This window comes from Oncorhynchus mykiss, chromosome 12, assembly GCF_057628025.1.
Source record: "Oncorhynchus mykiss isolate SJ-2025 chromosome 12, ASM5762802v1, whole genome shotgun sequence".
In the NCBI taxonomy this organism is placed as follows: Eukaryota; Metazoa; Chordata; class Actinopteri; order Salmoniformes; family Salmonidae; genus Oncorhynchus; species Oncorhynchus mykiss.
This window is the reverse complement of record NC_143033.1, coordinates 58,096,131-58,119,805: the sequence shown is the minus strand read 5'-3', so window position 1 is coordinate 58,119,805 and position 23,675 is coordinate 58,096,131. Positions and strand designations below refer to the sequence as shown.

Genomic DNA, 23,675 nt, shown 5'->3' with positions numbered 1-23,675 from the left:
ATAGATGAAGGATGAGGATGAGTAGATGAGGAAAGAAAATTATGTGGATATATTGAAGCAACATCTCAAGTTATCAGTTCCTCCCTTGATTTGTGAAAGCTTGGACGCAAATGGGTCTTCCAAATGGACAATGACCCCAAGCATACTTCCAAAGTTGTGGCAAAATGGCTTAAGGACAACAAAGTCAAGGTATTGGAATGGCCATCACAAAGCCCTGACCTCAATTCCATAGAAAATATGTGGGCAGAACTGAAAAAGCATGTGCGAGCAAGGAAGAATGGGACAAAATTCACCCAATGTATTGTGGGAAGCTTGTGGAAGGCTACCCAAAACATTTGACCCAAGTTAAACAATTTAAAGGCAATGTTACCAAATACTAATTGAGTGTATGTAAACTTCTGACCCACTGGGTGTCACGTTCTGACCTTTATTCCTTTGTTTTGTCTTTATTTAGTATGGTCAGGGCGTGAGTTGGGGTGGTTATTTTCAGTCTTTGTGTGTCTGCACCAGATAGAACTGTTTCGGTTGTCACTTTGTTGTTTTTGTATTTTTCATAGTGTTCAGTTTCTTGGTAACGGGCAGCAGCTGCAGCAGCAGGAGCAGCGCTGTAAGGAGGAATGGACATGGGAGGACATTCTGGACGGCAAGGAATGCTACACATGGGAGGAGAACCTGGCTGGAAGGGATCGCCTCCCATGGGAACAGGTGGAGGCAGCCAGGAGAGCGGAGGCAGCAGCTAAAGGGAGCCAGCGCTTTGAGGGAACACGGCTGGCAAGGAAGCCCGAGAGGCAGCCCCAAAAATGTGTTGGGGGGGGGGGGGCACACGGAGAGTGTGGCGTGTTCAGGTAGGAGACCTGCACCAACTTCCCGTGCTTACCAGAGAGCGAGAGGGACCGGGCAGGCACCGTGTTATGCGGTGGAGAGCACGGTGTCCCCGGTGTGTGTGCATAGCCCGGTGCGGTACCTTCCAGCTCCTCGTATCGACCGGGCTAGAGTGGGCATCGAGCCAGGTGCCATGAAGCCGGCTCTACGAATCTGGTCTCCAGTGCGTCTCCTCGGGCCGGCGTACATGGCACCAGCCTTACGAATGGTGTCCCCGGTTCACCAGCACAGCCCAGTGCGGGCTATTCCACCTCGCTGCAATGGCCTTGCTACGGGGAGCATTCAACCAGGTAAGGTTGGGCAGGCTCGGTGCTCAAGAGCTCCAGTGTGCCTGCACGGTCCGGTCTATCCGGTGCCACCTCCACGCACCAGCCCTCCGGTGGCAGCCCCCCGCACCAGGCTGTCTCTCAGTCTTCTGCCTACAGGTGCTCCCGCCTGTCCAGCGCTGCCAGAGCCTTCCTCCTCTCCAGCGTTGTCAGAGTCTCCCGTCTGTCCTGAGCCGCCAGAGTCTCCCGTCTGCCCAGCGCTGTCAGAGTCTCCCGCCTGCCCAGCGCTGTCAGAGTCTCCCGTCTGTCCTGAGCCGCCAGAGTCTCCCGTCTGTCCTGAGCCGCCAGAGTCTCCCGTCTGTCCTGAGCCGCCAGAGTCTCCCGTCTGTCCTGAGCCGCCAGTCTGTCCTGAGCCGCCAGAGCCGCCAGTCTGTCCTGAGCCGCCAGAACTGCCGGTCAGCCAGGAGCCGCCAGTGCCGTCGGGCAGCCAGGAGCCTCCAGAGCCGTCGGCCAGCCAGGAGCCGACGGCTCAACTGTACATTCATTTCCAATGGAAATGTAAACCTTAAAGTAAACCTTATAAGGTATTCAGGATGTTAAGTGACTTAAGAGTCCTGGGTTCAAATACTATTTAGGGTATTTAAATTACTTTCAAAAGACATTTGGAAGTAAGTATTATTATTATAATATTTTTTGTGTAGTTGAATATATATATAATATAATTGAATATAATTATAATACTTCAACAAGTAGTTGAATATTGAAATATATTTGGAAATACACTTGGACAGTACTGGCTATATACTCATATTTTCAAATACAAATATTTCAATACTGCATGTTTTTCAACCCAGGTCGTTTTGATATTTGAAATAATGTATTTGGAAATACGTTTTTGAAAATAGTTTCAAATAGTACGATATTTATAGGAAATTATAAAACAATCCGGGCCACATTATTTGAAATTACTCAAATACACAGAAAATAAGTATCTCAAATACAAATAACCAAATACACATGTATTTGAACCTAGGTCAGGAGATAAAACTCTGCTGGAGGAGGTGTTGGTGAGAAAGTCAAATTCAATCCCAGGTACCCCAAAAAGTGAATACAATATCATGAGTTTCTGAATATGAAGCACACAATCTATAGCCTACACTCCTGTAATGAAATTGGCTTTGCAATATGATGGCTTTATACGGATTAAAGGCGTTTGCAAATATCCCATGTGTATCCTTGTGTGTCCTTTTCCAAAATGATTATTTGACTGTCCCCATAGGAGAACCCTTTTTGGTTCCAAGGTATAACTATTTTGTGTTCCATGTAGAACCCCCTGTGGAAAGGGTTTTACATGGAACCCAAAGGGGTTCTACCTGGAACCAAAAGGGTTCTTCAAAGGGTTTTCCTATGGGGACAGCCAAAGAACTGTTTTAGGTTCTAGACAGCACCTTTTTTTCAAAGAGTGTATGCGTGTTTGTCCCTGTCTGTGTATAATCCTACTTTACACAACAAATACCATTTCCCTGAAGCTCCGGGTGCAAATACTCTCATCTTCCTGAGGAGGCCAGGGAGGTGAAAGGACCACTTTCTTCAGTGTTATCACAGCTTTTCTAAAAATCGCCCATCAGTGTGTTGTGGATGGAGGAGCTAGACAGGCCTCAGTTCAGCCAGCAAACAGCAGTGTGTAGCTTTAACTAAGTGAGCATGGCGTTGTGAAAGGCGAGTGTTAACTAAGTAAGTGGGTGATGCTGTAGGTCTTTGTGGATGAAGGACCTAGCCAAGCCAGAGTTTAGTCAGCAGTATGTAGCGTAGTTTTAACTAGGTGAGGTAGTGTGTCCTTGTTTGTTTACGTCCCCCATTAATAGGACAGAGGAAAGGCTGGGGCACTCCACAGGGACTAATCATGCAACGTTCATTACAGCTCAATTACTTCCTGGAATAACACTCCACAACACACTGCTACTTTGCACTGCTAGTGGCATTTTGGTGGAGTCATTGTACTATGATATTAGCATACAGTGCCTTCAGAAAGTATTAACAGCCCTTGACTTTTCCATATTTTGCTGCGTTACATCCTGCATTTAAAAATGTCTATGGCCTATATAGAATAGCCCATATTGTCAAAGTTTTTACAAATGTATAAAAAATTGAGTAAAAAAGTATGCCCTTTGTTATGGCAAACCTAAATAAGATCATGAGTACAAATGTGCTTAAGAACACATATATTTTTTTTAATTTAACAATTGATTTAGGCAAGTCAGTTAAGAACAAATCCTTATTTACTTTGACGGCCTACCAGGGAACAGTGGGTTAACTACCTTGTTCAGGGGCAGAAAAACAGATTTGCACCTTGTCAGCTTGGGGATTCGATCTAATGCTCTAACTAGGCTACCTGCCGCTCCTGATAATAATATAATAAGTTGCATGGACTCTTTGTGCAATAATATTGTTTAACAGGATTGTTTAATGACTACCTCATCTCTGTACCCTAAAGGTATATTTCACTGGTCACCCCCAAATCCAATTCCTCCTTCGGCCACCTTTCCTTCCAGTTCTCTGCTGCCAATGACTGGAACGAATTGCAAAAATCACTGAAGCTGGAGACTCATATCTCCCTCACTAGCTTTAAGCACCAGCTGTCAGAGTAGCTCACATATCACTGCACCTGTACATAGCCCATATGTAAATAGCCCATCCAACTACCTCATCACCATATTGTTATTTATTTTGCTCCTTTGCACCCCAGTACCGCTTCTGCACATCTATCACCCCAGTGTTTAATTTGCCATACTGTAATAATTTCGCCACTATGGCCTACCCCCCTTATCCTACCTTATTTGCACACACTGTATATAGACTTTCTCTGTTGTATTATTGACTGTATGTTTGTTTATTCCATGTGTAACTCTGTGTTGTTTGTTGTGTCGCACTGCTTTGCTTTATCTTGGCCAGGTCGCAGTTGTAAATGAGAACTTGTTATCAATTAGCCTACCTGGTTAAATAAAGGTGAAAAAGAACCCACATACAATTATCTGTAAGGTTCTTCTGGCGAGCATTGCATTTCAAACACAGATTCAACAACAAAACCCAGGGAGGATTTCCAATGCCTTGTAAAGAAGGGCACCTATTGGTAATAAAATTTTAAAAAAGTAGACATTGAATATCCCTTTGAGCATGGTGAAGTTATTAACTACACTTTGGATGGTGTATCAATACACCCAGTCACTACAAAGATACAGGCGTCCTTCCTAACTCAGTTGCCAGAGAGGAAGGTGGCTGCATCATGTTATGAAATGCTTGTCATCGGCAAGGACTAGGGAGTTTTTTTAGGCTAAAAAGAAATGGAATAGAGCTAAGCACAGGCAAAATCCTAGAGGAAAACCTGGTGCTGTCTGCTTTCCAACAGACACTGGGAGACAAATTCACCTTTCAGCAGGACAATAACCTAAAACACAATGCCAAATATATACTGCAGTTGCTTACCAAGATGAAATTGAATGTTTCTGAGTGGCATAGTTACAGTTTTCACTTAATATTGGCTTGACATCTATGGCAAGACTTGAAAATGGCTCTCTAGGAATGATCAACAACCAAATTCACAAAGCTTGAAGAATTTAAAAAATAATGATGTGCAAATATTGTACAATCCAGGTGTGCAAAGCCCTTAGAGACTTACCTAGGAAGGTGAATACTTATGTATATTACATACTTCTGTGATTAATATTTCTGTGTTTTCACTTTGTCATTGAGGGTGAGAGGGGAAAAAAAGCCATCCATTTTGAATTCAGGCTGTAACACAACATAGTGTGGAATAAGTGGGTTAGGCACTGTATATATACCCCAACACACACTGCTATAGGGAGTAGCACTTTGGTTGAGTATAAGTCAGTGTTGTAGCATAGTTGTTAGAGAGGGATAAAGAAACAGATTTTTGTTCGGGCGCCAGGCAGGTATTTACACTGCCGATGTGAAAAGAGTAGGATAGAGAGAGTACTGCTACCAGACCCACACACATCAGCAGAAGATACTGCCTAGAGTGTAGCCTGTTTACCAGATAGCCAGTGGAGAGAATGGATAAGACACACGATATAAACACAAGTCACAATACGGGGTAAACCAACCAATGATATCTTATACAATATTAATGATTAGAGCAACTCTGAGGCAATTTAATAGAGGTAACAGACAACAAAGAACCCAGTTATCAATATAAGATGATTTGCAATCATCTGTATTCATTCACAGAGTGAAGAGTGAGTTGGTGTATGAATGTGTGTGTGTAAGTGTGTGTGTGTGTGTGTGTGGGGGGGGGGGGGGGTGTATTTGTAAGCGAAAACAAAACCTTTAAATGTTCCAAAGTCAGAGAACAGGAGATGGAGAAGAGAAGGAGAAGAAGAGAAGGGGGCGAGGGTCTTAGTTGTTGTAGGCCAACTCCAGCTTCACAACAATGTTGCTAGTAATCCAAGAGATCAAGGTTTGAACGGCCACAACCGGTTCCAAACACTTCAGGAGTAGAGCGATAACAACAGGCGATCAAACACAAAACTTTTATAATCTAAGCACTCTGAAAATGACCACGGCTTCTGCAATTGGTTGCGCACACATTGAAAACTGTCATGCTGACCAAGAACTCTCACACCCATTAAGGAGAACCATATTTACTTACTCCATCCTGACAGACGGTGCACTCTTAAAGTGGCAGCGCACGGTGTAGGCTCCGTCCAGGATTTTACCACACTCCTCCCCCCATGAAAAAACAATGCCTGTAGAAACGGAGAGGATGCAGGCTTTGATAGGCTAGGTTCATACTAAGCAAAACCAGGGAAGTACTCATCCGAGTCCGCCAAGAAGAGTTCCTGCCGGTGTTGCTTTTGCCTGCGATCCAGCTCTTCTGCCATAGGGTAGCAGGGCTTTAGATCAACAGTATGTACCATCCGAACATCTTCCCCAGTGTTCTTCAGAGAATTTCCATCTCAAAGCTAGCTTTGCAGTGAACTGTTTGGCCACCTTTGACAGAAGACGAGAACGGACCCAGACACAAGACTGGGGTGGGTAATACACACAGTTTCTGCACCATCACTGCTTGGCTTTGATTCTGTTGGCCTCCACTCTGGCTAGAAAGGTATGGTGGTGGTGGCCTGCATCAAAGGTAGAGCAGTCAGGTGAAACGTTGTAACTTTGCAAGTATCTGTCCATCGGCCTTTCAGTGGTCTTTCCAGGTTTAGTTTGGAGTGAGTGACCCCGGAAGTCTCCTGGACAGCAAAGTTCAGCACAAAGTGGAAATCTGGAAGATGATTCTGACTTGTGTGCTGATCCCCCACGAATGAAGCATTCATCCCCTTCAGGGTGCGGTTATACGTAAGGTTGGTCTGAGGATGGTTGGCCGTGGTCAGTTTGTCAACTACATCCCAGTAGGTACATAGCTCTTTGTAGATTCCTGAAATGAACTGCTGACCTCATTCTGCGAAGGGAGATTTTTACCCGATTTGGAATTCCAGATCATCTTCTCTCTGACGAGGTTCATCTCATAAATCTACAAAGAGCTGTGTACCTACTGAGGTATTGTTGCCGAACTGACCATGGCCTACTATCCTCAGACCAACCAGATTGAGAGGGTAAACTGAGGTCAGAGAGAATATGTGTCCCATTTCAGGAAACTATGCGTATGTCGCAAGTCACGACTTCACAGACGAGCCATTTGAACGTTTTACATGTTTTTTTTAATCAAAATTAGTTTTTTGGCAGAAATGTCTTCGGGAACATGGTAACTTTCATGCGCCTTAAGACATGAAGGTCAGTCAATCTGCAAAATTTCAAGAACTTTGAACGTTTTTTTAAGTGAAGTTGCAAAAACCATCAACCGCGATGATGAACCTGGCTCTCATGAGGACCGCCACAGGAAAGGAAGACCCAGAGTTACCTCTGTTGCAGAGGAAAAGTTTATTAGAGTTAACTGCAGCTCAGATTGCAGCCCAAATAAATATTTCACAGAGTTCAAGTAACATACCAATTTCAACATCAACTGTTCAAGGCAAAGGGTGGCTACTTTGAAGAATCTCAAATATAAAATATATATAGATTTGTTTAACAATTTTTTGGTTACTACATGATTCCATTTGTGTTATTTCATAGTTTTGATGTCTTCAGTACTATTCTACAATGTAGAAAATAGTGAAAATAAACTAATAGGGTAAGTATTTTATATTTTTGCCAATTCTTTGTATTTTAGATTGGTTATTTGTTTTTGGAGGGGAGGGTAACTCTTAAGGATCGGTCCCTTTTGTTTTTTCAATTTTCACCCAAACAACCTTTTTTTGTACCATCATCTTTGAAATGCAAGAGAAAGGCCATAATGTTTTATTCCAGGCCAGGTGCAATTTAGATTTTGGCCACTAGATGGCAGAAGTGTATGTGCAAAGTCTTAGACTGATCCAATGAAGCATTGCATATCTGTTAAAAATGTATCAAGACTGTCCAAATGTACCTAATTTGTTAATTAGTAACTTTTCATGTTCAAAACTGTGCACTCTCCTCAAACAATAGCATGGTATTTTTTCACTGTAATAGCTACTGTAAATTGGACAGTGCAGTTTGATTAACAAGAATTTAAGCTTTCTGCCAATATCAGATATGTCTATGTTCTGGGAAATGTTCTTGTTACGTACAACCCCATGCTAATCGCACAGCTCAACCAAAGTTTAACTGCACTGTTGGTTAAGGGCTTGTAAAGTAAGAATTTCACTGTATTCGGCGTATGCGACTAATAAAACTTGATTTGATTTGAGTCCAAACTTTTGACTGGTACTGTATATTATGATGACATTTTGGAATGTTTTTATTTGTTTTGGCCTTCTGCAAGGTTTTTTTGTGTGTGTTCTTGCACACAAAAAAATGTCTTGAGGCAAGTCTACGCCCCTTGGTCGGTGATTGGTCAACAGTAGGGATTCTTCAATTAAGTGTTTTAATGCAAAAGTTTTACCTTGAGAAATACTGCTCGAAACATCCTAGTTAGATGTAGAATTGCGCAAATAAGATCTCCTTGGCAAAAACGTCCAAATAAATGACAGATTTCTTGAGTTATTTTAGATTAATTCGGACTATTTTGAGGAAGTGTATACTGACCGCTTTTTTCTTGTTTTTCAGGTGAAGGTCTTTTCAAGCTAACATCGAAGGTACGCGAGCACACTCGTTCGGCTAGGCATCAGCCGGACCGAAACATGCGGAAGCCTTTAGTACCTGTAAATGGGGAAGGCTGGCAGGCTTCAGATAGCTTAATGAGCAGGCTCCTTTAATTGACTGGCTGTTCTAATTGGCTCCCAGGGTGATGCTGTGAGGCTATAACACACGACAGACTATTAATCCACTGATTTAATACATCCTGGATGGGGAGGGAGGGAGGGCGAGAGGGGGATGGTAGGGAAGTTGCACTGATGATGGGGGCGGTGTTAGAGGGGGGTTGGTATACAACCTGTCACTTTATTCTAATCCCTGACCATGGCCTTGGAGGGTGCCAGTGTGTGTGTGTGTGTGTGTGTGTGTGTGTGTGTGTGTGTGTGCGTGCGCGCGTGTCTGTGTGTGTTTAGGAGGTTAGAGGGTGACCCGCTGGCTTTAATCCACTAGCAGATGAAAACAGACTCCTGACACCATTTTAATTGCTTCTAATGCCTGAGCCCTGCGCTCCTCTCCCTCTCTATCTCCCTCTACTTCATCCCTCTCTACATCCATTTATCCCCTCCTCCCCAATCCCTCCCACTCTTTTTTCATTTAAAGTGGCCTTGTTTGAATGTGGAGGAATATGGAGGGCTGGGATAAAAACATGTGGCTCTATCGTACTTAACAAACACACTGGTAGTCAGGGGATTCTACTTTATAATAGCTGTCACTGGGGCTCACCATTGGACATATGGCCCATTTACCAAACCAGAGGCAATTAGTCCAGAGCCTGGAGAGGACCGCCTGGAGCCCAGAGAGAGTGGGCCCTTCCCTATCTGACAGATGGCAGTGGTGCCGCTCTCCTATCCTCTGCTGCTGACATCCAGGCAGCCAGCTCCCTATCAGCCACATCAATCTGGCCCAGCCAGGCATGGCCTTCCAGCCGCCATTAACTATCAGCCCTAATGAGGCTGAGGCCAGGTTCCAGCATGGCTCCTCACTTGAGAGGGAGGGCTGGGAGGGAGGAAGATTGGCTGCTTACTGTTGGGTATGGATGGGGGGCTAAAAGGAGAGCAAATAGGGTTCCAGGCAGAGGCACATATGATAATATTGCTAAGACGCAACCGACCCTACTTATCCTAGACGCCCAGGCAGGAGCCATGGATTAGTTCATTGCTCTGGAGGAGGGGGGTTGCACTTCAAAACCCTTCAAAACCCCGTGACAGTTAGGCATCTCATGTTACCCAATCTAGTCACTGTGACTCCCCTAAAGGACAATTTGAATGACCCTTCTACACACTGGAAAACAGCTGCCAGAGAATATACAATGAGTGTACAAAACATTAAGAACACCTGCTCTTTCCATGAAAGAGACTGACCAGGTGAATCCAGGTGAATGCTATGATCCCTTATTGATGTCCCTTGTTAAATCCACTTCAATCAGTGTAAATTAAAGGGAGGAGGCAGGTTAAAGAAGGATTTCTAAGCCTTGAGACAATTGAGACATGGATTGTGTAAGTGTGCCATCCAGAGGGTGAACGGGAAAGACAAAAGATTGAAGTGCCTTTGAACAGGGTATGGTAGTAGGTGCCAGTCGCACTGATTTGTGTCAAGAACTGCAAAGCTGCTGGGTTTTTCATGCTCAACAGTTTCCCATGTGTATCAAGAATGGTCCACCACCCAAAGGACATCCAGCCAACTTAAAGCAACTGTGGGAAGCACTGGAGTCAAAATGGGCCATCATCCCTGTGGAATGTTTTTGACACCTTGTAGAGTCCATGCCCCGATGAATTGAGGCTGTTCTGAGGGCAAAAGGGGGGGTGCAACTAAGTACTTGGAAGGTGTTCCTAATGTTTTGTACACTCAGCGTACAGTTACACTGTTTCCTGTAGGCCTGATGATCCAATTTCTGTTAGAAATGCTGTTTGGCAGTACTAGCGAACATGCTTATCCTATCCTGCTATTCAAACATACACCACTGATGCTAACTGGGAGTAGTCTACACTTTGTACTGAGGCAACTTTATTCCAAGGTCTGCATTTTTGCAAACTGCTATCCATCCAGTAACATTGCTGTGTCAACGGTGTGCTTTGCTGTGCCATCCAGCTGCTGTGTCATCCAAAATCTCTATTCATAAATAATAGCCATATCTCTGGGTTTAAGTGTTTACCATCATAAACACTATGACGCTATAACTTACGTCACGGCAAACCTCTATCAGAAATGACGAGGCTCAATCGTTTTCTAGTTCACACGACAATGTGAAGTCTCTGTGAGTTCCACCAGGGCTGTGTACAGTGCAGTCGTCTCAGAGGATAACTCTGTTCACGCCTCACAGCCAGACACAAGGTCACACTACACCTTATTAAGGACGGTCACAGCTAGACTGGAGAAGTATGCCTGTCCCTGGAACACCTGTTTAGTGTACCCTCCATGAGGCTGGTCTGCTAGCCTGAAGTATCTGCCTTGAAGGCCTGTTTACACACACACACACACACACACACACACACGCACACACGCACGCACACCCAGCCTGCCAGCCAGCCAGCCAGAGCCTTAGGACGATTAGAGCAGATGCCAGTCACCACACAAATCCACCATGGTAGTAGTGTAGATAGTGTAGTGCCAGCCTCCTAGCTGCTAGTGTATCGCTAAGGCTCTCTCTCATTTAGCTCTGGAGGAGTGATAACATGCTAATGAGAGTGGCTGTGTCTTCCAATGACTCTCAGAGCTCTCTGGCTCAGGCTGACTGGCAGCCATTACTGACTGGAGGCAAGAAGTGCTGTGTTGTCATTTTCTTTAAGTGCAGAGATGTTCGATTAGAATGGTAATGTGCATCAAATGCTGCGCGATAGATCATTATTAAAGGGTAGAACCTGAAGGCCCTGTCTGTTTGGTATATTTGGTTTCTCTCTCTCCATGCTAGAGCATCTTGATGTCTCACTGTTATTAGGAGTCTAATTCATCGTATAACCTGAAGTGAGCATGTAAAAATTGCTTTTTAAGATTCCAATGTGTATTCCTGCCCATGTAAAAAATCTTCAATAACCAAGGCATAACCTATGCTGTGTATCCACCAAACTATTCTAGCGTGTGTCTACATGAGAGACCATCCAAACAAGGGTGTATCCCTCCAAATGTAAACCCAGTGTGTATTGTAACTTAACTAAACTTAACTCACCCTTGTTCCTCCATCATCTCCTGCAGCTCCATGCACTTCAGCTCCACCCTCCTCTTCCTTTCGTGGTCTAGGATCTCCCTATGGGCCTTCTTCACCAGGACAGGCTCGGGTCTGGGCTCCTCCTCTTCCACCTCAGGCCCCTCCTCTTCTTCTGGCTTGGGTTGCACGGCCGGGGTGGGCACTGACGCTGACCCGCCTGACCCCGCATCTGTTCCTGCCAGGTTCACGGCAGCAGGGGGCACACCGTTGACACTGTCCTGGGGGGAAGGCACCCTCGCCCCATCGTACATGGCCACAGCGCTCTGTAGAAACAGACAGAGGAGGAGAGACAGAGGAGAGAGATATAGAGAGATAGCGATAGTGAGAGAGATGGAGAAAGATAGATAGATAGATAGATAGATAGATAGATAGATAGACAGATAGATAGATAGATAGATAGATAGAGAGGGACAGCAAGAGAGAGAGAGACGGGGGGTTTAGTGGGACCAGTTCAATTGTTTACCTGGCATATACTTTAAGTTTATGTTTCACACAAATGCATTTATTTGCATTTCCAACTGTATAAGGATGCATTTCCAACTCTGTTACAATGGCTAATGTAGAGTATGTTAAGATAAGGGGTGGGGGATGATTAGGGGGAGGTCGGAGGCCTGTTATAAGCGTAACAGATTCTGGGATGGCAGGCTCCTGAGGTGCGAGAGGTTCACATTTTTCTAAACTACTCTGTCTCCTCAGATGGCAAACAATAGGCTGATCCTGGACGTTCCTAACAAGCCCCTCATTACCTGTTTCAGACTTTTGGCTTCTTGAGCCCCCATAACACATTCTGTTAAGCCAACCATGCAAATAGTACTGTACTGTATTCCTCATCACAGAAAAGTGAGCTGCTGCTGTGGTAGATTTGATTGTTATGTCTCTGGACAGGATTAAGTATTTTTCCCTTAACTGAGCAACACCACACACACTCTCTCACACACAGACACACACACAGTCAGGGTTATTTTGGATCGTAGGCACATGTCGACATGCATCACTACCAACCGAACCGGCCGCCGACAGCAGCCGCAGCAGCAGCCTCTGGTCCATGCATGCGTCAACACTAGAGTAGCTGACAGATCTATACTGTAGGACAAACAAGTCTCGTGACACCGATTGTACACACACTGTAGATCAAGGTCACATAAACAAAGTATAGCCTAATAGATGAGTTGGAGAGGAGAGGAGAGGAGAGGAGAGGAGAGGAGAGGAGAGGAGAGGAGAGGAGAGGAGAAAGCTGTGGAAATATGACTCCCTTCAGGACATACTGTGTAGAGACCTGGGCCCGTATCCACAAAAAGTCTCTAGGATCAAGTTTGACTTCTAGATCCTAATGAATAAGATTGCATGGACATATTCTAGATCAGCACTCCTGCTCTGAGACGCTTTGTGGATACAGGCTCTGGTTTAGCCTGCAGTGAGTGAGAGGATATTGAAAATCACTCACACACACTATAACACCCGGACAATGTGTACGTTTGGACATGTGTTGAACACACAACAAAGACTGAATATAAACAAAAATGGATCGCTATTGTCGTGTCTTTGGCTATGCCGGATTAAGTGATATTACATGCTATTCTATAAAATAATTTATCCGTAATTAATATTACCTGATTGAGCTAATCATGTAAATGTAATTAACTAGAGAGTCGGGGCACCACAAAATAATATTTATAGAGCTGTTATCTTCCGAATAAACTCTTAAAGACCTAGTAATATTTTACATCAATAGCAGTCAATATTAATCGTCATCTTAATTCAGCCTCATCTGAAAGTTGTAAATTCTGCACGAACCCTGGCTAACAAGTTGAATCAGCAATACAAAATTGGGTTTAATTATTTATGTACTAAATACCTAACTAATCACACAGAATTACACATACACATAATTAAATCATAACTTGATTACAAATTACGTCATAAAGGAAAATGTCCCTAGCGGGCAGAACAGATATGACAGCTTGTTACACAAAAGAAAAGGGCTGGGTTTGAGTGAAAGAGCGGGAAGACTGAGGAACAAAGGGCGAAGCTGTGCTATCGTAAATACAGTATCTTAAGCATTCTAAATTACCGCCCATTTGGAAAAGGAAAATGCAATAAATATTTACTCTGAGCTGCGCTTCGGTAGGTTGGTGGTAGATGGAAGGCCGTGTTGCCCAACCGAGTCCTTTGGCCTTTGAAGAATGTCTCTGGTGGTAAATTGAATACGTTGTAGTAACGTCGTTGTGTGGTAGACGGGATACTCTGCCTGTTCCTTCCTAACCTGCGTTTGCAGCTGCCGTTGCTAACTCAACGGCTAGGAGGTATCACTTCTGTAGTGAATAAGAGTTCAAAGTTCATACCATTCGCAACCAAAGCTCACACTGATTTTGGCTTCGTTCTGTAGTTATTATCTGAACCATTCTGACATCAGACCGTCGTCCTCACATCCTCGGAACAGGAGGTTATATTGTCGTCAAGGCTTTATATAGGAAGGAAGAGGAGGGCGTGTTTGAAAAGTTTTATAGCCCATGTCCCTTCACAGAGGCGGGCCACTGATTGTGCAGAGCCCTACCTTATGAAAACCCAAATCTCACATTTTAGAAGCTAAAATCACATTTCATCCTATCACGAATAATTTCAAAATTGAAGTTATTTGGCTAGAACTCGAATTGCTAGGGGGCTGGCCCACGTAAGTGGAAATGTATAGAAAATGGTGCAGCACAGCTTCCAAAAAAACAGTCGCTTTCAAACTAGGGATTTTGTGGTAAATTGAGGTAAAACTAATTCTGCTCATATATTATGCATGTATGAACTACACATCGACAAATCCAGCCCAAAGCGGGAGAATTAAAAATATATATTGTAGTCGCCAAAGTTCCAGAACATGTCTTTAAGTATCAATGTGACTTGCCAAAGTTCCATTCACAATACAAGTGGATGTATACATTTCTACATCTGAATGCTGTCCTGTTCTGGCTAGGCTCAGACTGGGCTTGTGATTGAGACGGATAGGTTAGTGATGCAGGCGTGTGATGCATAAGAGCACACACATACCAACACACGCACGACACAGACACATCTTCCCTCCCTACCCCAGCACCGGTTGGTCCTGCAAAACTAATGGCTTCATTTTTCACTGAGGAGTCAGAAAAGCCCAGCCAGGGCACTTCATCACTGTCGCAGATAGGAGAGTTAGGGGAGGATGGGTAACAAGATCTCATAGTTTCAAATCCTGTGCATTATGGATTAATGTCTATTTTTGACGCATTAATTAAGCGTGGTCACAAGGTTAAGTCCGCGAGGTTACAGGGCCAAAACAGAAACAACTCAAAGGGTTAAGTTTAGATATGAGTTACGATTGGTCAAGGTTAGGGCTACGGTTTGGGAAAGGCTTGCTAGAGCATTGTGAACTGCTGTGACGCAGTGGACAGAACAGCACATTTCAGTCTGAGCAGTGCACTTTGCCTCTGAGCATCATGAGTTCATGCCAGTGCTGAGCAATAGTTGCTCTTTTTTTGGTGAGCACAGCAGAAGGCATATATAGACGTTCTCAGGACCTTTTCAAGCGTACAAAATAGAATTGTATTTCTAGTGATCAGCCTGGGATGGGAGAGTTAGAGGATGAGAATGATGTAATACTCACTCTGAGTCAGTGTAGACCATCATCTCTGAGTGCCCAATCCCTGTCCAAAGCTCTGTAGTTTTAGCCTTCAATGACAATCAGCATAGCAACAGTAAGTAATCTTGGCACCCAGACCCAAATCTCGCGTGCTTGCTGGTCAGCTACAGTACCATAGAATGGAACAAAGTCTGTCACGAGAGACTGCAGCAAGTGAAGAGTTCATTTTCAAAACGCTAAATCCACCAATTTTTCACATTTGTGTTTTTTCACCAGAAATAATTTCTTACGGGTACCTTCACGAGTGAGTAAAATATTAGTGTTCTCAGATGTTGTATTCAAAGATTTGAGATGTTTATTAAAATGTGGGTTTTTTTGTTGAAAAATGCTATATATCCATTGTTTAGCTGCTAATGGAATACTTTATATTTGAATGTATGTGGTTGTCTCACCTAGCTATCTTAAGATGAATACTGTAAGTTGCTTTGGATAAGAGCATCTGCTAAATGTCTTAAATGTCAAATTTAAATGTTTTACATACAGATCTCATATTACTGTATTGATACATTTTTTAAAAAATTGTTTTTTACATTTGATTAAATATTGATGTCACATATCTATAATTTGTAGTTATTTGTTTCATTTGACAGTGTAAAATCTAGGAGTACTCCTTATTTGGGGTGGCAGGTAGCCTAGTGGTTAGAGCGTTGGACTAGTAACCGAAAGGTTGCAAGATCAAATCTCCAAGCTGACAAGGTAACAAATCTGTCATTCTGCCCCTGAACAGGCAGTTAACCCACTGTTCCTAGGCCTTCATTGAAAATAAGAATTTGTTCTTAACTGACTTGCTGATTTAAAAAAATATCAAATAAAAAAAATATCTGAGAGTGAGAGATTAAAAAAATATATTAAAAAAATAAGGTCATCGAACAGCCCCTTGCTGTGAAAATAAAAATGTTAGTGTTTTGGAAAGAAGCTTTTCAAGTGTAAAGATAGTTGTATGTACAACCTCCAATGGAGTTTTTTGGTGTGTCACTGACTGGGTAAAACAGCATTACTGTATACAGTAATGCTGTTTTACCCAGTCAGTGATGTGTTTCGTTCGTTGTTGAGAGGCAACAGTGAGTCTTAATTCGGTCTCTGATTATGCTGGGTAAAGTAGCATTATTGTGATGATGTTTGATTTTGGGGAGCTGTGCGTTGGTAAACAAGCTGTGTTGTGAATTCACAGTGACGTGACTCTGTTAACTGTGTGTGTGTGTGTGTGTGTGTGTGTGTGTGTGTGTGTGTGTGTGTGTGTGTGTGTGTGTGACTGATAGAACAGAACAGGTGGCAGGACAGCAGGAGAAATCACCACTGAATCTATTTTACAGTAAATCACCACTTGATATTCTGTGACAGTCCTCTCTCATCCAGACAGACAGACAGACAGACAGACAGACAGACAGACAGACAGACACAAACACACACACACTCACTCACTTGCACTGAAGAAGATTCCAAGGAGGACATGAACTCTTGTCTGTTTGTTTGGTAAAACTGTCCTGTAATTGCCATATGGTGAGCGGGATTGGAACAGGACAAGCAGGCTGGCGTTGAAGACAGATATGAGAATACAGACGTGGGATCTTCATTTGATCACCCTGTTGTTGTAGGAAATGTCCTGTACAGCAGGAAATGCAAACTTGTAGTGTATTCGAGATTTAAAAAGGCTTCTAAAGTTTGCAATTTCCACTTTAAATTTCAGACATGATTTGCCCTAACTAAAATGTATCAACCTCAACAAAAATGTCCATTAATTATAATTCGCACATTAATTCACATCTCCTGTTGCTGCATGAATCCAGCTGTGAGAAACTGGTCAAATTAAGATCCACCGGTAAATAAATTGTGACTGTGTTGAGTGACCATAACTGTTTTTATATTAGGTAGACAACACAACAACAAGACAATATTCCTATGTTGTACTGTCTTTACTAAATAACAGCATCCTTCCGCGTTTTACAATCCGTCTACTGCCTCTGCTGTTGCCAGTAGCCTGGGGCAGACCAGGCCTGGGTCTGTCTCTGACATCAGCCTGCAATGTAGAGGAGACAGGGCTGGATGCTGGATGCCATTACCTATGCTATTCACGTGCACCATGGCCCAAATGTCTGAGCCGCTGGCTCGCCGCAGGTGACACACACACACACACACACGCACGCTCACACAGACACGAACAGATCACCTCATCTCATTGAAGCACCATTAGGGGGCCACACACAACGCTGACACTATAATGTATCCTCTCTGCAAATCATATCAAATCGAATACAACAGGTGTAGAACTTACCGTGAAATGCTTACTTTCAAGCCCTTAGCCAACAACACAGTTCAAGAAATAAATAAAGTTTCGAAAATATTTACTAAATAAACTAAAGTAAACATGTATTTTCTTATTTTGTAACAAAAGTAACAAAAGAAAATTACATAACAATAATGAGGCTCTATACAGGGGGTACCGGTACCAAGTCAATGTAGAGGTAATTTGTAAAGGTGGAGGTAATTAGTGGAGGTAATTTGTAAAGTGACTATGCATAGATAATAAACAACAAGTAGCAGCAGTGTAAAAACAAAGGCGGGTCAATGTAAATAGTCCAGGTGGCCATTTGATTAACTGTTCAGCAGTTTTATGGCTTGGGGGTAGAAGCTTTTAAGGAGTCTTTTGGTCCTAGACTCGGCGCTCCGGTTCCGCTTGCCGTGCGGTAGCAGAGAGAACAGTTTAGGACTTTAGTGACTGCAACTCTGTACCGGAGTCTGTACGGACAACAACAGACTGGAACTACATTAAAATGAACATGTCAAAGAAAAAAGTGTGAAAACAACAGATGATCCAATCCCGCAGAAATGCCCCGACAGATCCCAGGTGTTGGGTCTAAAATAATGATGGTGATGGGAACATAACATTTCACCACATGAACACATCATGTAAATCCAGTTAGTTATGTCTGGTGGTTCTTGGTCATTTCCTGTTGTTCCCACGAGAGACCATGGAAAAATCTGTTTCCTTTCTCTCAAGTTAACAACTAAATTGTTTAATTTGTTTAATGAAACAGCCACAGCAGAAAGAGGCTTGTCAGGGGGCTGATAAGGTGGCAGAACACAACAGTTACCTGTTCCTCTGGGAGTTTATCTGAGAACTATTACTGATGGGGAGGCATTTTTCTCCATTGTTTCAAGGGTGAAGAAGGTTGCTTGCAAGACTGAAGTATATCGGTCACACGTACTAGGCCTACATGTAATATACTGTAATAATAAAAGCCATTTAGCAGGCGCTTTTATCAAAAGCGACATACAGTCACGCGTGCATGAATTTTTGTTACCAGGGGTCCCAGGAATCGAACCCACTATCCTGGTATTACAAGCACCAACGCCATACTCTACCAACTGAGGTACAGAGGACCAGATGATTATATCCACATGCTCTACTATCAGTGTGATATAAATTAGCGTCTAGGAGCAACAATGACTCAGCCGCGAAGTGGTAGGCCACACAAGCTCACAGAACGGGACTGCTGAGTGCTGAAGTGTGTAGCGTGTAAATATCGTCTGTCTTCGGTTGCAACACTGGGGCTGGGGCTGTTTTTCATGGTTCGGGCTAGGCCCCTTTGTTCCACTGAAGGGAAATGTTAATGCTACATGTCACGTTGGTATGAAGGATCGGGAGACAGGCGCAGGAATGCTTAACAGGGTTTTTTAGTATACCCAAATTACAGGCACGGGAGACGAAGACCAAACAAACACGCATACAAAACACAGGGTTGAAACCCAAAGAAAAGAGCAAGGAGTACCTTGAATAAATAACAGAAGTGCACAATGATACCACATGGGATGATAACCGTAATCATCTGTGCAGTGCAAGTGGCACGAAAGCCAAAACAACACAGCACAGGTATTCACACGACCAACGGACATTGTAACAATAATCAACAAGAACACGGTGATCAAAGGGCACACTTATACAATTACGAATCAAGGAAATGGGGACCAGGTGTGCGTAATGACAGTTCCGGAGGGATCCGTGACACTATTGCATACAATGACATTCTAGACGATTCTGTGCTTCCAACAGTTTGGGGAAGGCCCTTTCTTGTTTCAGTATGACAATGCTCCCGTGCACAAAGAGAGGTCCATACAGAAATGGTTTGTCAAGATTGGTGTGGAAGAACTTGACTGGCCTGCACAGAGCCCTGACCTCACCTTTGGGATGAATTGGAACGCCGGCAGTGAGCGAGGACAAATCGCCTAACATCAGTGCTAAACCTCACTAATGCTCTTGTGGCTTAATGGAAGCAAGTCCCCGCTGCAATTTTCCAACATCTAGTGGACAGCCTTCCCAGAAGGCTGGAGGCTGTTATATTTTGGAATGAGATGTTCGACGAGCAGGTGTCCACATACTTTCGGTCATGTAGAGTAGGTGTTTCTCTTGTCCAGATGTGTTATGGCCGTGTGAATAGCGATGGAAATGGCATCTTTCGTGGATCTCTTGGAGCGGTAGGAAAATTGGAGTGGGTCCAGTGTGCCTGGCATGCTGGCCTTGATGTGGGCCAAGACCAGCCTCTCAAAGCACTTCATGATGACCTGGTGAATGCGACGGGAATGTCATTTGGGCATGTCACCTTGTTTTTCTTGGGCACTGGGACGATGATGGTCTCATTGAAGCAAGTGTGGACTACAGCCTGGGACAGGGACAGGTTGAAGATATCCGAGAAGACGCCCGCCAGCTGGTCAGCACACACTCTGGGCCGGCGCCATTAGGAGTTTCCACTCTTTTGAGAGTTTTCCTCAAGTCAGCCTCAGAGAGCGAAAGCACCTGGTCGTCCAGAGCAGCGAGAGTCTTCCTGGAAGGTTCGGTATAGTCTGCCTCGAAGAAAGCATAGAATGTGTTAAGCTTATCTGGGAGGGAGGCTTCGGAGGGCACCACACAGCTGGATTTGCCTTTGTAGTCTATGATAGTCTGTGGTCCTTGTCACATGCGTCCTAAGTCTGAGTTGTCCAACATCAATTCAAGTTTGAGTCTGTATTGTCTTTTTGCAACCCTAATGCATTTGCAGAGCTCGTACCTGCTTGCCTTGTATGCGTCGCACGCCACCGAGTCATCGGGGTTCGTTATGCTGGCATTGAATGCTGCAGTACGGGCACTCAGCATGGTACGGATATCTCTGTTCATCCAGGGTTTTTGGTTGAGGTATGTCCGGATTGTCATTGTGGGTACAACATCATCAACACATTTCCTAATGATGCCTGTGACTGACGATGTACATTCCTCAATGTTGGTGAATGATTCCTGGGTGGATACATTTCTTAACATATTCCAATCAGTATTCTCAAAACAGTCCTGAAGCATTGATTCTCTGTGTTGGTGACTCCCTCTTGAGTTGCTGTTTGTTGTCGGGGAGTAGGAACAGAGAGACGTGATCTGATTGGCCGAAGTGTAGGCGGGGGATGGCTTTGTACGCATCACAGATGTTTGTATTTACATGGTCCAGCATGTTTTTTCCTCTCATGGATCTGAATTCATCTTGGTGATATTGTGGAACAATTTGTTTTAAGCATGCTCGGGTGTGTGTGTGTGTCAGTGGAGGCTGGTAGGAGAAGCTATAGGAGGATGGGCTCATTGTAATGGTTGGAATAGAATAACTGGAACGGTATCAAACACATCAAACATATGGAAACCACATGTTTGCTCCATTCCAGCCATTACAATGAGCCCATCCTCCTATAGCTATATGCATACATGTGTGTGTGCAGCATAAAGACACACACAATGACTGGATCTGCACCTCGATCTGAGATTATTACAGGCTGAAGTAACAGGGGGCATGACCTTGGCACAGACAGACACTCCACATACCAGGAGATAGAGCAAGAAAATCTGAAAACCTGCTTCCTGGGTGGGTGGTTATCTATTGGATGAGTTTTTCTGGAAGGGTGGATCTTTTTGGTTGTGTGTGTGTGTGTGTGTGTGTGTGTGTGTGCGTGCATGCGTGCGACTGATAGGACAGAACAGGTGGCAGGACAGCAGGAGAAATCATCACTGAATCTATTTGTGACTGACCGCCTTGATGCCTTGATTTGAAATAATTTTGGATAAAAGAAGACACAGAGTTACAAAATTGTATATCATACGCTGCATTTGAGGAACAATGGGAAAGTAATCCTGCTTTGAAAGTTGATAAACCTGTAACCTCACTTTTGAGAAAATGGCCTTGGAACATTTTGGTACCTACTGGAGAGCTCTTCATTGCCTACACCCATTCAACATTGTTCACACCCTCTTATTCTTTAGTCCCACCCATCACTTTAAGGGTTGATCCGAGCGTTCTGTCCTTTCAACAGCAGTCAAACACTCAAGCTAACTGGCTAATGTTGGCCGGCTACTTCCAGACACAAATAAGAGAACAGCTCACTGACCATTATACTCGCCCCAGCAGAGCTGGTTAGGCTGTTTTTATGTTATCCAGAGCGTTGGTGACTGCAACTGTGCTGCTGGAAACAATTTTGCCAACATTTACCGACACCAGCCATTTTCAACGGGTGTTGATCATTTGTAAATTCGTCAGTTATTCTGCACTCTGGTACACTCAGATGAAAGTGCTCGGAAATCGGAGAAGCTAGCCAGAGCGAATTTACCAGCTACGTCTATCCCAACTCATGACATTACTACCCTGCATGAATTACCTACACATACTGGCCAGCTCAAATAAACAGAAGCATGCTATATGGCAGACCAATCCAAACTCATGTCCAGCCCACTCTTTATCTCAGCCAATCATGGCTAGCGGCAAGGTTGCTCACTTTTTCTGTGGCTAATAAAACTAGGCTTGTAATTTAGCAATTTTATTCACATTTACATATGGTATACAAGTTTGATATTAAGGCACATGAAAGTTCACATGTTCCAGAAGGTATTTCTGCCAAAAAACACATTTAGATAAAAAAAAAAATTAAAGTTTATGTTTAAAAGACTCTCCTGTAAGACCAGCGACATATGCCTAGTTTCCTGAAATGAGTAACATTTTTACACTAAATCACCACTTGATATTCTGTGACACTCCTCTCTCTCATCCACACACACGCACGGACAGGCAGAGAAACTGAAAATTCGATTTTCACTTTGGTTTTCCACGTGTGAAAGTGCAAATTCGATTTTGCAATTTCACATGTGAGAGTTAGATTTTCACGTAAATATTTTACACACGTGAAAGTGAAATTCTATTTTGGAATGCTTCATGACTGGTAGGCTTTCACATGTGAAAATGAAAATTTGATTTTCACATGTGAAACTACAATTCACAATGAGGTGAAAAACATGTTATTCTCCTCACATGTGAAAAGGTGGTAACGTGAACTCTAAATGTAATACATGTGAACAACTGACGTCACATGTCTCTTTTGTTTTCACAAGTTAAAACAGCTATCTTACATGTGTTTTTTTGTAAGGGAAGTAATAAAATGTTATGAAAAGTGTGTAAGTGGTACGCTGTTCAACTAAAATAGTATAACAATCTTTAATCAATTACAATAATATTGTCCAGTAGCACTCACTTCTGTCATCATCAAGTGCTTTAAAAGGCTAGGACCATATCACCTCCATCTTATCCAAAACACTAGACACACTACAATTTGCATATCGCTCCAACAGATCCACAGACGACGCACACTACCTGGATAAGAGAAATACCTATGTAAGAACGCTGTTCATTGCTTAGCCTTCAACATCATAGTGCCTCCAATCTCACTACTAAGCTCATGGCCCTGGTTCTGAACACTTCCCTGTTCAACTCGGTCCTGGACTTCCTGACTGGCCGACCCCAAGTGGTGAAGGTAGAAAACAACACCTCCTCCACACTGATCCTCAACAAGGGGGCCCCACATCGATGCGTGCTTAGTCCCCTCCTGTACTCCCTGTTCACCCATGACTGCATGGCCACGCACGTCTTCAACTCAATCATCAAGCTTGCTGACAACACAACAGTGGTAGGCCTGATTACCAATAACAATAAGACAGCAGGGCTCTCCAACCCTTTTCCTGGAGAGCTATCATCCTGTAGGTTTTCGCTCAAAACCTAATCTTGCACCGCTGAATCTAACAATTAGCTGGTTGATAAGCTGAATCAGGTTAGTTACAACTAGTGTTGGAGTGAACACCTACAGGAGGGTGGCTCTCCAGGAACAGGGTTAGAGAGTCCTGTACTACATGGAGGAGGTGAGAGCCCTGGTGGAGTGGAGCCAGGAAAATAACCTCTCCCTCAACATCAACAAAAGAGCTGATCGGGGACTACAGGAGACAGCAGAGAAGGTACACCCCCATCAACAAGGCGGAGAGGGTCAAAGGTTCCTCAGCGTGCACATCACTGACCATCTGAAATGGTCCCTTCACACAGACAGCGTGGTGAAGAAGTTGCAACAGTGACTCTTCAACATTAGTAGGCTGCAGAAATTTGACTTGGGCCCTAAGATCCTTACAAACTTCTACAGATGCACCATTGAGAGCATCCTGTTAGGCTGTATC

General features: G+C 43.7%; 1 protein-coding gene across 7 annotated transcripts in view; it reads right to left on the bottom strand.

Annotated features, from left to right (window-relative positions):
• Positions 1–23,675, bottom strand: part of LOC110537834 (uncharacterized) — a 160,788-nt gene that overhangs the window by 45,504 nt on the left and 91,609 nt on the right. For all 7 annotated transcript variants that reach the window (XR_016485147.1, XR_016485148.1, XR_016485149.1 and 4 more), the window contains exon 2: positions 11,482–11,783. Coding sequence is in view for 4 of the 7 variants with exons in the window: in XM_036937861.2 (XP_036793756.2) it covers positions 11,482–11,771 (290 nt within the window). In the remaining 3 variants the exon portion in view is untranslated. The remainder of the gene's footprint in view (positions 1–11,481; positions 11,784–23,675) is intronic.